Source organism: Hyperolius riggenbachi, chromosome 7, assembly GCF_040937935.1.
Source record: "Hyperolius riggenbachi isolate aHypRig1 chromosome 7, aHypRig1.pri, whole genome shotgun sequence".
Classification (NCBI taxonomy): Eukaryota; Metazoa; Chordata; class Amphibia; order Anura; family Hyperoliidae; genus Hyperolius; species Hyperolius riggenbachi.
The window spans coordinates 134,744,430-134,761,292 of record NC_090652.1 but is presented as its reverse complement, the minus strand read 5'-3'; the positions used below and the strand labels follow the sequence as shown (position 1 = coordinate 134,761,292).

Sequence of the window (16,863 nt, the reverse complement as noted above, 5' to 3'; positions counted from 1 at the left end):
CTTTTAGGGCAATTTTCAAAATTGCCAGCACTTAAAAAATCCCGAAAGCGCCCTTAGTGTGCGCAAGCCCTCAATGATTTAGTCAGGGTTTTCCCATTGTAAAATATTTCCTCTCCCTGATTTACATTCTGACATTTACCACATGGTGACATTTTTAATGCTGGCAGGTGATGTCAGTGGAAGGAGATGCTGATTGCTTTTTTGGCAGTTGGACCCAGCTGTAAACAGCTGTTATTTCCCACAATGCAACTAGGCTGCCACAGTGTGATGTCAGGACCTTGGTCCTCACATCACATTTGTGAGGGGGGGGGGGGGGGAGTTCACCACAATATCAGCCATACAGAGCCCCCGATGATCCGTGGAAAAAAGGAAAATATTTCTCATGGGAAAGGGGGTATCAGCTACTGATTGGGATGAAGTTCAATTCTTGGTCACAGTTTTTCACATTAGTTTTTCAACGTTCAGTGTGAAAGAGGCCTGACTATGTAACAGTGGCTGTTGCAATGCATTCCCTGTGACAGCATACACATACAGTGAAACATACAGTCAATGAAAAGTATGCTTCAGTTTTTCTGCTAACATGTGTGTTTTGTGCATTGTTGGAATGCTGCACTCCGGTGTACCACAATGCACCCGCAGTACTGTGAATTTCCCATAGATGGTGCATTGCAGTATAGAAAGCTTTGTTACAAAGCAGCTGTTATGCTATACCGCAACGCACCGCTGTGAACATAGCCCAAATCAGGTGCTGTCAGTTATTACTGAAACAGTTATAGAGCTGGACAAATAGATGCTGCTGGACAAATAGTTACTGGTGTTCTGCAGTCAGTCACATGACAAGTAGCACAGGGTAAGTAGATATTAACCCGGCAGAAGCAAGTTAAATTACACAGAAGGTATACCATGCGCGATAGATAAAACCAAACAGTCATTACTTTTTGGATTACCCTCCTATTTAACTTGCAGTCTGGCCAGTAATACTGCCAACAGTGAGGAATGTTTGGAGCTGTGTGTACTGTAAATGGACCTTTTATTAATCTGTTTGTGTCCTGGTTGGCCTGAAAGAGAACTTCATTTCATCCAAAGACCCTTTCAACTAAATACAACCCATCCCCCAACAAGGCCAATGACTCTGCATGATATCATGGGGTGCTTCTGGAAAACAGTGGAAGGAGATGCTGATTGCTTTTTTGGCAGTTGGACCCAGCTGTAAACAGCTGTTATTTCCCACAATGCAACTAGGCTGCCACAGTGTGATGTCAGGACCTTGGTCCTCACATCACATTTGTGAGGGGGGGGGGGGGGGGAGTTCACCACAATATCAGCCATACAGAGCCCCCGATGATCAGTTTGTAAAAAGGAAAATATTTCTCATGAGAAAGGGGGTATCAGCTACTGATTGGGATGAAGTTCAATTCTTGGTCACAGTTTTTCACATTAGTTTTTCAACGTTCAGTGTGAAAGAGGCCTGACTATGTAACAGTGGCTGTTGCAATGCATTCCCTGTGACAGCATACACATACAATGAAACATACAGTCAATGAAAAGTATGCTTCAGTTTTTCTGCTAACGTGTGTTTTGTGCATTGTTGGAATGCTGCACACCGGTGTACCACAATGCACCCGCAGTACTGTGAATTTCCCATAGATGGTGCATTGCAGTATAGAAAGCTTTGTTACAAAGCAGCTGTTATGCTATACCGCAACGCACCGCTGTGAACATAGCCCAAATCAGGTGCTGTCAGTTATTACTGAAACAGTTATAGAGCTGGACAAATAGATGCTGCTGGACAAATAGTTACTAGTGTTCTGCAGTCAGTCACATGACAAGTAGCACAGGGTAAGTAGATATTAACCCGGCAGAAGCAAGTTAAATTACACAGAAGGTATACCATGCGCGATAGATAAAACCAAACAGTCATTACTTTTTGGATTACCCTCCTATTTAACTTGCAGTCTGGCCAGTAATACTGCCAACAGTGAGGAATGTTTGGAGCTGTGTGTACTGTAAATGGACCTTTTATTAATCTGTTTGTGTCCTGGTTGGCCAGAAAGAGAACTTCATTTCATCCAAAGACAGAGATCAGGAAGGTTCAACCTTTTGTGTTACCCCTCAAAGCATGATGAAGTGTAATGCTTTGCATAGACGGTGCATTTGCTTCTTATCAATCGAGCCGCTGATGGCTCGATTGATAATATCCGACAGGTCCGATGACCTGCCGGATCGATTCCACACTCGATCCCCGCGGGCGGACAATAGCGGGGAATCGAGCAGAAGATAAGGAAGCGCCCGCGGGGACGAGCGGGAATTGATCCGGGCGGCCGCGGGGACGAGCAGGGACGCGGCAGGAGTTGATCCAGCGGCTAATCGAGCCGACGGTCGACTCGTGTATGCCCAGCATTAGATAGGATACCCCATACTAAACAAGACACTCAGATCTGTGAAGGGATCGCATTTGGTTGTGCTCAGAAAAATGTCACCAAGCCACAACTGATTTTTGCAGAACTTCAATTGCATGTTTACAAACCATCCAACTTTTTGAAATAAGAGGAACACCTTTAAGACATGCCTCTGCCACATCCACAATCATGCCCTCGCCACACCTCTAGTCATACATACCACATAGAATTTATAAGCAAAACATGTTGTTTTATCATATAAACCACGCTAGCCCTTTCTGTCACTACTAGTTTTTGTTCATTTTGACATTTGAAATCAAGAAATCTATGAATGTAAGGGACACCTAGACTGAAAGGTATATGGAGGTTGTAATATTTATTTCCTTTTAACCAATACCAGTTGCAAGGCATCCTGCTGATCTCTTTGGATTCATTAGTATCTGAATCACACACCTGAAACAAGCATGGGGTAATCCAGTCAGACACATCTGATCTCAATGCATGTCCCAGGTCTATGGCTAAATGTACTTGAGGCAGAGGACATCCAGGAAATCTGCATTGGTTAAAATGAAATAAATATGTCTGCCTCCATATCCCTCTCAGCCAGCTGTACTGTACTTTAAGGTAGGTATAAAGTTTAGGCTTGCATATATTTACATGGGTTTGTATATCAATCCTGAAAAAGGGACAAATGAGGAAGAAAGATAGAGGAGGTGACAGCCCTTCCCAAGGCAGGCTGCATCTGATTGAACAACTGCATGGATGTGCAGAGCCTAAATATAGGCAGGTTACACAACTTGCATTGAAAACAGATGCAACAAAAAGGATGTTGGCTTCCAAAAACAGTTTGCGTGCAGAGTGCTCCGTACTAGACTCTTCCACCACTGTTGAGGTATCCTCATGGAAGAGACCCTAAACTCTAATTAACAAAAAACATAGTGTTAACCTGGGGGCAGTTGGTCATAAAATGGTTTACACATTTTTGGGAGGGTTTGGTTCCCAAAGAGGGGCTGTCCCTCTGAAAAAGGGACAGTAGAGAGCTTTACATTTCATCTGCTTGGGATTCTCTTATTCCTGCTGGAGCAATTCTTCCATTCATGCAGGAGCAATAAAAGTGCACATAATGTGCAAGCCATAAGGTGGTCTACTCATTACACTAAAGGGTACCATAGTCCAGACTTGTGCAGAAGAAGTGGGCAGCAACATAGACGTGTTTGATCACCAGTTATAGGGGGTAGGAGGGCACTAGATCACACTTTAGAAACAAACATGGGGCTATTCCAGTCAGACTTCATTCAGAAATAATAATTACATATATGTACATGGGTTTTCTATGTCAAACCGTAAAGATGGACACAGGAGGAAGATAGTGGGATAGAGGGATTTGGTTCCCAAAGAGGGACAGTAGAGAGCTTTTCATTTGCATCTGCTTGGGATTCTCTTATACTGGAGCATCAGTACATTGCTACAATGCTGGAGCAATAAAAGTGTACACAAAGTGCAAGCCATAGGGTGGTCTACTCATTGCACTGGAGAGTGATACCATAGTCCAGACTAGTGGGCAACAACATGGAGGTGTTTGAGCAGCAGTTGTAGGGAGGAGGAGGATGGCTATGGTGGTGGCGGTCTCACGCTTTGATTACCTCTCCCTCCCTGCTCCCCACCTCCCTCCCTCTATCACGCTGCCCCATGCGGATGTGACATTTCACTGAGCCGCCATTTTGAGAGCCTGGCGTCTCCTGCATACATATACACACACAGGCTGAGGTGCCAGCGGGCAGTGCACGGAAGAGAGGAAGAAAGGAGACGCCGCAGTGCCGGTTGCGGGAGAGGAGAGGGATAGTCGGCCAGAGAACCCCGGCAGCCGGGCGGCTGCGTGTGTGAGGAAGGAACGCCAGGCCGCAGATCTCCCTCACGACCAATGAGCAGGGGGAGGAGAGCGGAGAGCAGCGTACGAGCTCCCAGCGGCCCGAAGCTGCCTCCACACGCCATCTCTCGCCCGCCCGGCTCCGTGTACTGAGGGCGTCAGTTCTCCGCAGGCCGCTGCTGAAGGGCCCCCGGGGAGAAAGGCCCCCCTGCGCCGAAATTGGGCGAATAGCGAGCAAATACGTTCGCGTCTCTCTGCCGCCGGCTCCCTCTGCCCTTCCCCCGGCCCATCTGCAGCCGCCCGCGGGAAAGGCCCAGGTTGCAGCCGCTGCGCAGGCCCTACCGAGGCCGCTCTCCGCCCCAACTCAGCCGGGCCCACAGACCAGGTGTACGCCGGCGCAGCGAGTCACCGAGGCCTTGGAGGCCGACCCAACCAGAGACATGAACCACCACCATCAGCAGCAACAGCAGAAGCCCGGGGAACAGCAGCTCAGCGAGCCCGAGGACATGGAGATGGAAGGTACGGTACTGGGCCTTTCATTCTCATCACTGCTAGACAGGGCTGCTGCACAGATCACCTCCGTTTATAGCTACAGGCGGTGTAGGCCAGTGCTGGACAGGTCCTCTGCAGCTAGGTCTTCATATTCAGTCAATAGGCCCAACACAACCTGTTACTGGTGCTTGTGCCAATAGTATACATGGACTCCAGCAGCCTAGTATCATCCCAGGGCTGTCTGACAAAGGGGGCAATCACTACTAGTGCAGCATCAATGCTATATTGTTAATCTACAGATACCTGTACTTTAGCCGTATAGGTTTCCTCATGCAAAGCGTGATTGAACCTCTAAAGTTTGTATTTTTGGAAAGTATCAATCTTCAATAAAATGTATACAAAGTCTTGACTTTAGGTGTCCTTATTAAAGACCCTACTTTTTACTACCATATATTTCAAAGTAAGCAAACAAACTTTGTAGTATGTACAATGCTATGGAAGATGTTGGTGCCTTATAAATAAAATATAATAATTGAATTCTGCCTCAGTTTGTACACCCATGACCAAACCCTGCAGTGTAATGATCTTGAGGACTTCCACTGTTTATACCTCATTATTATGAATCATGCCATCCACTGTCAGGAATTGTATCCACTTTCTAGTGCATTAGTCACTATTATAGACCTGCATCATTGTAGCTGTTTAAACACCACCCCCCTGAAGATAGGCTGCCAGCTCTGTTTATCTGCATTTACATTAGTGACTCCTTGTTGACTATCAAATGCGTCCAGCATTATGAAAATACTGCAGTTTGTGGCAAATTAACTTTAGGGTCATCTGATCCTACACAACATGAGTCCAAAGATGCCATGTTTTCCACAAACAGGGAGCTGAATCAGTTGTAATAAATGTTATGTTAGGTAACCAGGCTGCTACACCTGCTCACCATGTTTATGTCCACAAGCCTATTTAGCAATGGATCAGTCAAGTCCATGTCTGTATAATCTTGCTGCTGTCAAGATTTTATGTAAGGCATATGTCTGTATTGCAGTGAAACAGTTATGAGTGTGTCCTTTACAAATTGCATTGTTTTCCAAAAGCACCCCATGATATCATGCAGAGTCATTGGCCTTGTTGGGGGATGGGTTGTATTTAGTTGAAAGGGTTTCCAGCATTATGGCTAGTAATTGGAGGAGGTGGCTCTAAACATGACTGATCACTTGCATTTTATACTTTGAAACATTTGCATTCCTTGCACTACAGAAATCTGCTTGGATGCACTTGGTACCTGCACCAGCACTTTGTCATTAAGTTGTGTTTACTCTGATGAAATCTACCCCTCTGAATACAGAATCATGTGGTATCCTCATTGATTCTGCATTACAATTCGGTCCTCTAAGTATGTGTTTATCTCATGCAGTCCATGGAGGTTAATCTAACTATAGAACACTGCAAGTTGAAAACAACTTCTGAGTGTTCCTAAGCTTATGGGTTTAGGGATGTCACCTCATTCTTATGGTACAGCAGAATCTCATAGTAAACTCTGATATAGAATCCCCTAAACTCCAAGGGACCAGGAAACGTATTACTATATCAGAATTGGTCATATATTGTATATTTATACAGACACATTTGCTGGGACCTAAGGACTGAGTTTACCATATCCAGAGGTTTACTTTAGAGGGATTCTATTGTAGTAAACCTCTGGCTATAGTAAATTCAGACCTCCGGTCCCAACCTTGTGCCTGTATGAATATACAATGAACTTGATGGACATATGTCTTTTTTCAACCCAAATAACTATGTAACTATGTAACCAGTTCTGATCTAGTAAACTAGTTAAGCAGGTCCCTTGAAGTCTACTATACAGGGATTCTACTGTAGTGTAGTTTTTACAGTTCCTGATTTTGGTAACAATGGGCAGTGAGGCTGAGGAACAACCAGGCTCATTTGTGAAAGTAAATATATGGTACAGAGCAGATTGTCCACTGAAGCTTCCAGTAGGAAATACAGAACTGGTCAACAAGAATTTTTAAAAGTAAATGGTTGAAGTCACCAACATAGGAATACCTGTACTCAATGCCAGGCTGTCTCATGAAAAGGTGATATATGATCATTTCAGGGGATGAAAATCTAGTGAGTATGTAGCTTAACCACTTAAGGACCAGGGGATATTGCAGTGATCGGTGCTGCGTGGGCTCTACAGCCCGCAGCTCCGATCACGTATGTGCCAGGGCGATCAGACTTCCCCCCCCCCCCTTTTTTTCCCCACTAGGGGGATGTCCTGCTGGGGGGGGTCTGATCGCCGCCGGCTACCCGCACTTTCCGAGGGGGGCTCTTCAAAGCCCCCCTCCGCAGCGCTTTCTGCCCTCCCCGGCTTTCCCTCCCTCTCCCTTACCCTGTGAGCGGATAGGATAGGCTTCTGCCTATCAGATGCCGGCGATCCCCGGCCAATCAGAGGCCAGGGATCGCCGATCTACGTCACGGCGCTGCTGCGCAGCAGCGCCGTGTAATGTAAACAGCGGGGATTTCTTCCCCGGATGTTTACATTATGCGTGCGAGCCGCGATCGGCGGCTCGCACACTGTTCACGGAGGTGGTCTCCGTGAACTGGCATGGAAAGGCCGCTCGATCGAGCGGCCGTTTCCATGCTATACCACTAACGACCTGCCGACGCCTATCGGCGTTAGGCGGTCGTTAAGTGGTTAACCCTCATTTACACTGTTGAGAGCTAAATTCAGCTTCAGGTCTTCTGCAAGTTGGGCCCAGTTCACAGGGACGCTTGCCAGGCAGTAAATAGCTGCGGTGCTCTTTGTTTAAGCTGCTTCGTCGGTACCGGTGTTTAATGCTGTTTGAAGTCAGTGCGAACTCCGCCTTTAGATTCCTAATTTTTCCCTGTCATTGATCCTGGAGGTAACAGATGACTTCCAGGGCAGTTTACCTCTGTGTCCCTTCATGTGGTGATGAAAACTGTGTATCACCAGGAAGTGTTGCCAAATGCTTTCCTGCACACTTGCAGAAAAATTTGAGTGCAACGCCAGGGGATGCCAGTGTTAACTGGGCCTTAGAAAACGCATATGAAGACTTATTGTGGTCAGCACGGTGGCATAGTGTTTACCACTTTTGTCTTGCAGCACTGGGTCCTCTGTTTAAATCCCAGCCAGGGTACTATCTGCACAGAGTTTGTATGTTCTCTCCACGTCTGTGGGTTTCCTCCAACATCCCAAAAACCTACAGATAAGTTAATTGGCTTTCCCCTAAATTGGCCTTCTGCTGGGCATACACGGCTCGTCTCTAATTATCAGTCGAGCCGCTGATGGCTCGTTTAATAATTTCCGTCAGGTCCGATTGCCCGCTGGATTGATGCCGCGCTCGATACCGGTGGGCAGTACAATAGAAAAAAATGAAGCGCTGATTAGAAAGCGCCCGCGAGAATCGATCCGCGCGGACAAGCAGTGACGCGCCGGCATTGAGCCGCTGGCTTGATACCGGCGCACTATCTAGCCGTGTATGCCCAGCATTAGACTACAATACATACATACATAGACACATGACTATGGTAGATATGAGATTGTGAGCCCCTTTCAGGAACAGTTAGGGACTCTATATAGCCTTGGTAAGAATTAAGGCTGCCGTACACTGATCTAATCAAAGATGGATCTATTGGCTTCCCACACACTGCAGACAGATTTTGAATTGATTTCAACATGAAATCGATTCACAACCCATGTAGCTGCTGCTTGCCTCGCCGCCCCAATGATATTTCCTATCCACCGGCGTGAGTCCCCGCGTCCCTGCAGTCTCTCACTTCTTCCGGCGGCGTCCTTCACTTCGTGTCCTGTCCTGTGACAAGCATAAGTTAAAACAGTAGAGGGCGCTCTACTGTTTTAACTTCTCACATGATGGGACAGGAAGTAAAGAGAAGACTCTTGAAGAAGTGAGAGACTGCAGGGACTCACACCAGCAGTCAGGTGATATTACTGTTGCGTCGGTCATCGCCGTATTGAACACCGCTAACGATGCACCGTATTGAACACCGCTAACGATGCGCTCTCTACCTGCCAGCGATCAAGTAAAATTTTCCGCCTGGACAGATCGACTGAACAGATCAATTTCAGATGGAAATCGATCGGGCAGTCAACATCTGATGTAGAGGCGCTTCTCCCAGACTTGGATGACATTTGCTGTATACTCCTCCTTTCACCGCCTGATGAAGCGGGGTCACGCCCGTGAAACGCGTCGCAACCTATCGTGGAGTGTATCGATAATAAAATTGTGTTATAACTACACAAATTTACTTGTCATATCCTTTTGAGTGGTTTAGGGTCCACCTCCCACCACTTCCATGTTTTAAAATTTTTTATCTCATTTTATTCTTTTGGCGCCCCAGACTACTTCGTACTGCATCGATCCACCCTAGGTGGAAGGGTGGAAATCCTCGTGTTTCTTCCTATCTACAGAGAGTAACTTCTTAATCCAGAGTGGGGACAGGCTTGTTCTCCCCACCTGCCTACACAGTGGTTGCCTAAGGGGTAACCCTGGTTTGTGAGTATTTAATTATTTCAATTTTCTCATTTCCTCCAATACATACTGCACCATATTGGGCTCTCGGTGTCCCCATTTTCTCTTCTACTATCCGTGGTAATGATTGCACAGCAGATCTGCTGTATTTTGATGGGAAATTCACATAGTGTATGGGTACCTTTTAGACTAGACTAAGGAGTCAGAGAAATTTTGGGTACCTGGAGTCGGTGGTTTCATAAACTGAGGAGTTGGATGATTTTTGTACCGACTCCACAGCTGTGCACTTATGTGACCCACTGTTGTGGGTTACAGTTGAGTATCAAAAATTATTGCGCTAGTGTACTTTTTTAATTCATCTGTGTATATTTTTTTTCCCAGTTGTGCCTTTTTTAATCTGTAGGTCTTTTGTGCATTCGCAATAACTATCGGTGAGCATTTTCTCCTTTAAACTTGCCTTGTTTCAGTGGTGGACAAACAATACAGAATTCAGGAGCCAGCTTCATGGAGAATGGTTAAAGCGGACCCAAACCAAACATTTTTTTAATTCAAAATATTTAATTGCACCACCCTGACACATACAAAGATAAATAACCACTCCTTCAGGCCTATGAGCATTTCAGTGCATGCTTTTCACCCTTCTCTTTTTATAACTAGGGTTATATAGGTGGCAGCCATTAGCAATTCCTCCTTTGCTGGACACCACCTACTCCACCAGTTTGCCGGATTCTGTCCTGGCAATATGAAAGGAAGGGAGGGGTTCCTCCAATAAATGTAAAATATTTTATATTTGTCATCATGCAGCTGAATAAAGACTGCTAATTATTATAATTTAGCAAACACATTTTATTTCTGAAATCTTGTATTTTCAGTTTGGGTCCACTTTACCCTCCTTGCCGGTTGTCCAGAGCTCAACTCGGGGTAACCTGCGCAGGAGGATTTCTCAGGCCCCGATGGGCCGATTTGCATTTTTTTTTTTTTTTTTTTTACATGCCCTGGGCTCGCTACATGATTTAAATAAAAAAAAAAATTCTCTGCTGCCCCCTTGCTGCGGGTATTAGACCGGCAAGGGGGTTAAAGCAAAACTCCAGAGTTTGCCACCTACCGATGTTTTTAAGGAGCCCCTGTGTACATGGCACCAGGGATTGGTCTTGCCCTGCATTATTTGATGTCTTCTGTAGATTTAAATGCTCCCCCTCCCATCAGCTTCTGTATTCAGTAATTAGTGTCTACATGGAGCTTCTTGCATATATAAAAACATGCAATCTTTCATCTCCTATCATAGTTACCTATTACCATATTCTCTGCAGCCTTTTTTTAAATGTAGTGCTGTACCCAGCACTCAGAGCTCAGCTTAGGCTTACACTGGATCCAAGAGAAGCAGTATGATATCCATATTGTATGGATACACTGTGCTGCTCCATAGATGTGCTGTGGTCTGTTGTTGGGGCATCTGCCCTTCAGAGCCGGTTTTGTGCCGTGCATATTGAGTGGTAGTGCGGTCACTGACTCGGAGCTGCTCAGCCCCAATATGATTGCAGACAATGGCCTCAATACACTAAGATCATGCTGGAGATAAGGCAAGAGATAACTTACCTCTACACAGTGAGAGAGTTATTTTATCTCTTTATTCCTTAATTTACCTCCTCTGTAGTTAATTTACCTCCTCTGTAGTTAATTTACCTCCTCTGTAGTTAATTTACCTCCTCTGTAGTTAATTTACCTCCTCTGTAGTTAATTTACCTCCTCTGTAGTTAATTTACCTCCTCTGTAGTTAATTTACCTCCTCTGTAGTTAATTTACCTCCTCTGTAGTTAATATCACACAGTTAATAAACAGCCTGTCTTTAACTCTGGAGTTATTTTAAGGATTGAAGAGTTAACTTGACAGAAGAGTTAACTTTAGGTTTGCCTGAGGTAAAATGTTTCCAGAATACTACATGCCTTATCACCACGATGATAACTCTAGAAGAGTTATTAAAGACAGGAGATAAGCTTAGTGAATTGAGGCCAATGCCTCGTCACTAAACTTCGGGGGACTTAGGCTCGGGTACAATATAAATCTTCACTCAACCCAGATTAATTAAATTGCTAAAGACACTGTATTTGTTAGTGTGCTGGGCTGGCTCAGAGAGCAGGGGGTCATATTGACTTTTTCTCCTGAGTTATCTTCTAGGAGATAATTTCATCTTCTCTTTAAAGTGTACCAGAGACCAATTAAAAAACCCCCCAAAAACATACCTGGGGCTTCCTCCAGCCCTATGCGCACGGCTCACTCAGACGTTGCCGTCCTCTGCTGCCTGCAGCTCCGGTACCGGGTCCCGTTAGTTCGGCCAGTCTGCGTAAGAGGAAGTGTGCTCCCTACATATCTCTCCGGTGGCCGCATGAAGCTGGAGGGAAGCAACAGGTAGGTAAAGTGTTTTTTTTTTTTTTTTTATTTTATTGGTCTCTTGTTTCCTTTAAAACATTTTTTTGTATTTTACAATTGGAAAAGTACCAAAAAGTAGATGGAAAAAGTACGTTCAAAATTATTTTGAGTATTTTCTTGCTTAATGGTGGTTTAAAAAAATTGGCAAGGTTTGAAAATATCACCTAGGAGAAAACTGAGGAAAAAATGAATTGCATATGGGGATAAGTGAATTGAAAAGAGTTCATCTTCCTGCAGAAGGTCCAGAGCAGTATTATCTGGCAGTGTGCAGCTTCTTGAACACTCAGTCCGTCAGGACAAACCCTATAGGTAAATCAACAGAGTTGGTTACTCATAAATAAAAGACTATATAGTTAATTGATAGGATTACCCAATTAGGTGACACCTAATTCAAGGCGCAGTACATCAGTATGTATAAAATTGTAGAGGTAGGTGGAGGTCTTTGCTTATCCCCCAACACTGCAATCATCGCAGTGTGGTGTAGCTATTCCACTTAGAATGGCACCTTAAAATCAAATAGGCGACAGTTGTGCCAGTTGTGCTTGGTCTATGCCTTATTATGCATGTGACCCGTACAGACAATAGTTAGAGCACATACTGCCACCTAAAGAATCTGAGGTATTGAACAGTGCATGAGTGCTATTTACAGAGTGTTTGTAACATAACTGACATGTTTCACCCAGACGGCTTTATCAAAGATGCTATACATATTTACAATGAGAGTAAAGTGCGCCCCCCACCAACAAAGTTTCCCCCAGCCAATAGCCAAAGTCAGAGCTGTAGCACCCTGTTCGGTGCAAGATTAAATACTGGAGATGATGAACAATCACACCCACAGGGTGTGTCAGATGTTTGTGGACATACCGGTTCAGTGGCAGAAGCTCAGTGTGCAGTATCCATGCTGGAAATCGCATGTGCGCCTCATTAGCTCCGCATTAGTGGCGAGACCAGTGACGTAGCGGCACTTCCGGTTGCCGACCACATCACTTCCGGTTTCGGAGTTCCCATGGTAATTGGGACGCTCGCGCTCCAATCCTATACGCCTATGTAGGAGGCTGAGAGCTTAGGTGGTACGCATGTTAATGCTTAAAATCAGAAGCGCCAAACCATACATACTGTATGTAAATGGCAGAATGTATGTTAACATATTTATCCCATTGAGCCAGCACTTATGATGCATGCAGTTATCCGCATTAACCCCATGTACCTGTATATTGCGGCCAGGTAACGTGACCAAAAGGTCACATGGGGATATATCTATATATTCCTATCCGCGTTATAACGCACACAAGTATCTGCATCACCCCACATCTATTGCGGCCCGGTTGGTCGAATGTGGGTGTGTATATGTATATGTTTACACGTTGACCCCATAACATGCGGCCATATCTTGCGATCAAAATGTCGCATAGTAGTGTATATACACAGTATATAAAAGTATAACTAGACCAAAATATATCCATAGACAACCCTCATTGTGCCACAATAAATGGGGTATGTTCAAACAGTAATTGGCCTCTGAATTATACCATATCCCATATAGCAGTATATCAGCATTGACCATATACACAGTGTATACATATGTTCTACATGCAACATCCTACAAAGAGTTCACCAACATATGTGAAAACCACTAAATCGTTTGTCCAATTCACCAGAACTTTCGCCTATTTGATTTCAAGGTGCCATTCTAAGTGGAATAGCTACACCACACTGTGATGATTGCAGTGTTGGGAGATAAACAAAGACCTCCACCTACCTCTACAATTTTATACATACTGATGTATTGCGCCTTGAATTAGGTGTCACCTAATCGGGTAATCCTATCAATTAACTATATAGTCTTTTATTTATGAGTAACCAACTCTTTTGATATACCTATAGGGTTTGTCCTGACTGACTAAGTGTTCATTATTTTTCCCTGGTATACGGTCTCGGAAAGTGTAAGTGTGCAACATCTTAGCAGATGTGTAAACAAAGATGACCCATTTAGCTCCATGCCTGAGGATTGCTTTATGATTGAGTACACATGCTCTTATTCCCACATCTAAAGCTTTACCTACATGAGAACATTGCTTCATACAGTTACTTTATTCTGAATACACACCATGTGTTTCCGCGTCGAATGCGTCCGTTGATACGCGGCAATTCGATTATTTCCGAGCATCTCCGAACGCATTTCGATGATTTTTAGGTCGATTGCCATGTAAAGTATGGTGAATCGGACTTGTCGGAAATAATCAAATCGATGCGTATCGACGGACGCAACGAACGCGGAAACGCATGGTGTGTATCCAGCATTAGATAGATGTAAATAATTGTAGCTTATATGCAAATGGTATACAGCTTGGAATTGGGCCAATCAAATATACTTCCTGCTGATTTTGTTTGGTTCAATGACAATGTACATACAATTTGTATTACATTTTCATGCGCTCTGGAAATATTTTCATCTCATTGACCATTTCCACTTTTTATATGGTGTAAAATATACCTGTTATAATGGATGGGCAAGGCACTGTCCACAAATAACCAGAAAATGTCCTGGTTGTGTGCAAGTTAAAGAGAAACCGTAACCAAGAATTGAACTTCATCCCAATCAGTAGCTGATACCCCTTATCCCAATGAGAAATGTTTTCCTTTTCACAAACTGATCATCAGGGGGCTCTGTATGGCTGATTTTGTGGTGAAACCCCTCCCACAGTGTGATGTCAGCACCTCACAGCTCTGAGGTCTTGATATCACACTGTGGGAGCCTTGTTGCATTGTGGGAAAATAACTTTCCAACTGCCAAAAAAGCAAGCAACATCTCCTTCAGTGACATCACCTGCCAGCCAGGGCTGTGGAGTCGAGGAGTCGGGGCCATTTTGGTTACTCGGAGTTAGAGTCTGAGTCGTGGTTTCATAAACTTCGGAGTCGGAAGATTTTTGTACAGACTCCACAGTAAAAATTGTCGCTGCCAGCAGTAAAAATTGTCACCATGTGATAAATGTCCGAATGTAAATCAGGGAGAGGAAAGATTTTACAATGAGCAAACACTGACTAAATCATTTATACAGAATTATTGTAAAAATTAAGCACTTTTTTTATTACATTATTTTGCACTGGAGTTCCTCTTAAAGGGAACCTTAACTGAACGGGGGGTAAAGAGTTTCAATTACCTGGGGCTATTACCAGCTGCCTGCAGCAGTCCTGTGCCCTTGGAGCCACTCTGGAATCCTCCAACCCCCCGCTGTCACTTAGTTTCGTTTTTGACGACTCACCAGTCGGCCGCCATGCGTATTATTGGACGCATTCCCTACTGCAATTAGCGCTGTTGCGGACCGCAACGCGTACAAAAATACACGTTGCCGCATTCCGCATGAGTAGATATGTGGCAACGCGTATTTTTGTATGTGTTACGGTCCGCAACAGCGCTTATTGCCGTAGGGAATGCGTCCAATAATACGCATGGCGGCCGGCCGACTGGTGAGTTGTCAAAAACGAAACTAAGTGACAGCGGAGGGCCGGAGGATTCCAGAGTGGCTCCAAGGGCACAGGACTGCTGCAGGCGGCTGGTAATAGCCCCAGGTAATTGAAACTCTTTACCCCCCTTTCAGTTAAGGTTCCCTTTAAAGAAAACACAAGTTGTAATAAAGAAAAAAAAATGGTGTAAATGGAGGAAAGCCTTTGTATGGTCCAGAGGCTTCCTGTGTCGACTTTGCCTCCACCACTGCCAAGCAGGGACCCTGGGAACATATCTGACAAGTGCTCATCAGATATGGTCTTGTGGCTGCACTCCCGTTTGTGTATGGGTGTGTCTGCACTGAACATGCGCGAGTACTGCTGCACAGTAAGCTGAAGATCTCACTAAGGCCTAGTGCACACCAGAGCGTTTCGGCTGCGGTTTGCGATCCGCTTGCGGTTGCGGATCCGCTAGGGTAATGTATTTCAATGGGCTGGTGCACACCAGAGCGCGAGGCGTTTTGCAAAAACTCATACTCCCGGGCTGCTGCAGATTTTGGATTGCGGATGCGTTTCTGCCTCAATGTTAAGTATAGGAAAAACGCAAACCGCTCTGAAAAACGGCACTTCAGAGCGGTTTCCCAGGCGTTTTTGTTACAGTAGCTGTTCAGTAACAGCTTTACTGTAACAATACATGAAATCTACTACACCAAAAACGCTTCACAAAACCGCAAAATGCTAGGTGAAACGCTACAGAAAAATAACAAAACGCGTTTCCAAATCTGCTAGCATTTTGCTGATCTGCTAGCGTTTTTTGGTGTGCACCAGGCCTTAAGGTGGCCATACACTGGTCGATTTGCCATCAGATTCGACCAACAGATAGATCCCTCTCTGATCGAATCTGATCAGAGAGGGATCGTATGGCTACCTTTACAGCAAACAGATTGTGAACCGATTTCAGCCTGAAACCGATCACAATCTGTTGTGGTGGTACTGCTGCTGCTGCCCCCGCCCGCCCGCATACATTACCTGCTCCGCCGGCGCGACTGCAGTCTCCCGGTCACCGCTGCTCTGTCTGCGCTCTGGTCTCCAGATCCGGCATGCCTCACTTCTTCTAGCCCGGCAGGAAGTTTAAACAGTAGAGGGCGCTCTACTGTTTAAACTTCCTGCCGGGCTAGAAGAAGTGAGGCATGCCGGACCTGGAGACCAGAGCGCAGACGGAGCAGCGGTGACCGGGAGACTGCAGTCGCGCCGGCGGAGCAGGTAATGTATGCGGGCTCTATTGCGTCGGTCGTCGGGCACTCGAACGCCGCTAGCGATGCGCTCTTTACCCGCGGGCGATCGACGGTTATTTTCCGCACGGCACGATCGACGGGATCGGACGAAATGGATCGAAATTCGGCGTGTAGCGTGAACGATTGGCAGCAGATTCGATCCCAGTGATCGAATCTGCTGTCGAAACGGGCGCAAATCGGGCCAGTGTATGGCCTGCTTTACAGCTTTATGCTACGGCCCAGGGGTGGCTGTAATTATACTTGCACAGTATGGCTGCACTCAAAATCGAAGGGGAGCACAGATGCAAATTAGAAGACGGTCCTGGCCAACGGCAGTGGGGTCTAAAGGTGGCCATACACTCATTAGATTAGCAGCAGATAGATCATCAGATAGATTTCTGATCTATCTGATGTGTTTAGGAACATTTTTTACGAGGAAC

General features: G+C 45.3%; 1 protein-coding gene across 4 annotated transcripts in view; it reads left to right on the top strand.

Moving 5' to 3' along the window:
* The first annotated feature begins 4,082 nt into the window (after positions 1 to 4,082).
* Positions 4,083 to 16,863, top strand: part of USP7 (ubiquitin specific peptidase 7) — a 120,703-nt gene continuing 107,922 nt past the window's right edge. For 2 of the 4 annotated variants that reach the window (XM_068244669.1, XM_068244667.1), the window contains exon 1: positions 4,083 to 4,785. In XM_068244669.1, the coding sequence (XP_068100770.1) occupies positions 4,707 to 4,785 (79 nt within the window). In that variant the 5' untranslated portion in view covers positions 4,083 to 4,706. The remainder of the gene's footprint in view (positions 4,786 to 16,863) is intronic. The other 2 variants (XM_068244670.1, XM_068244668.1) reach the window with 1 other exon arrangement.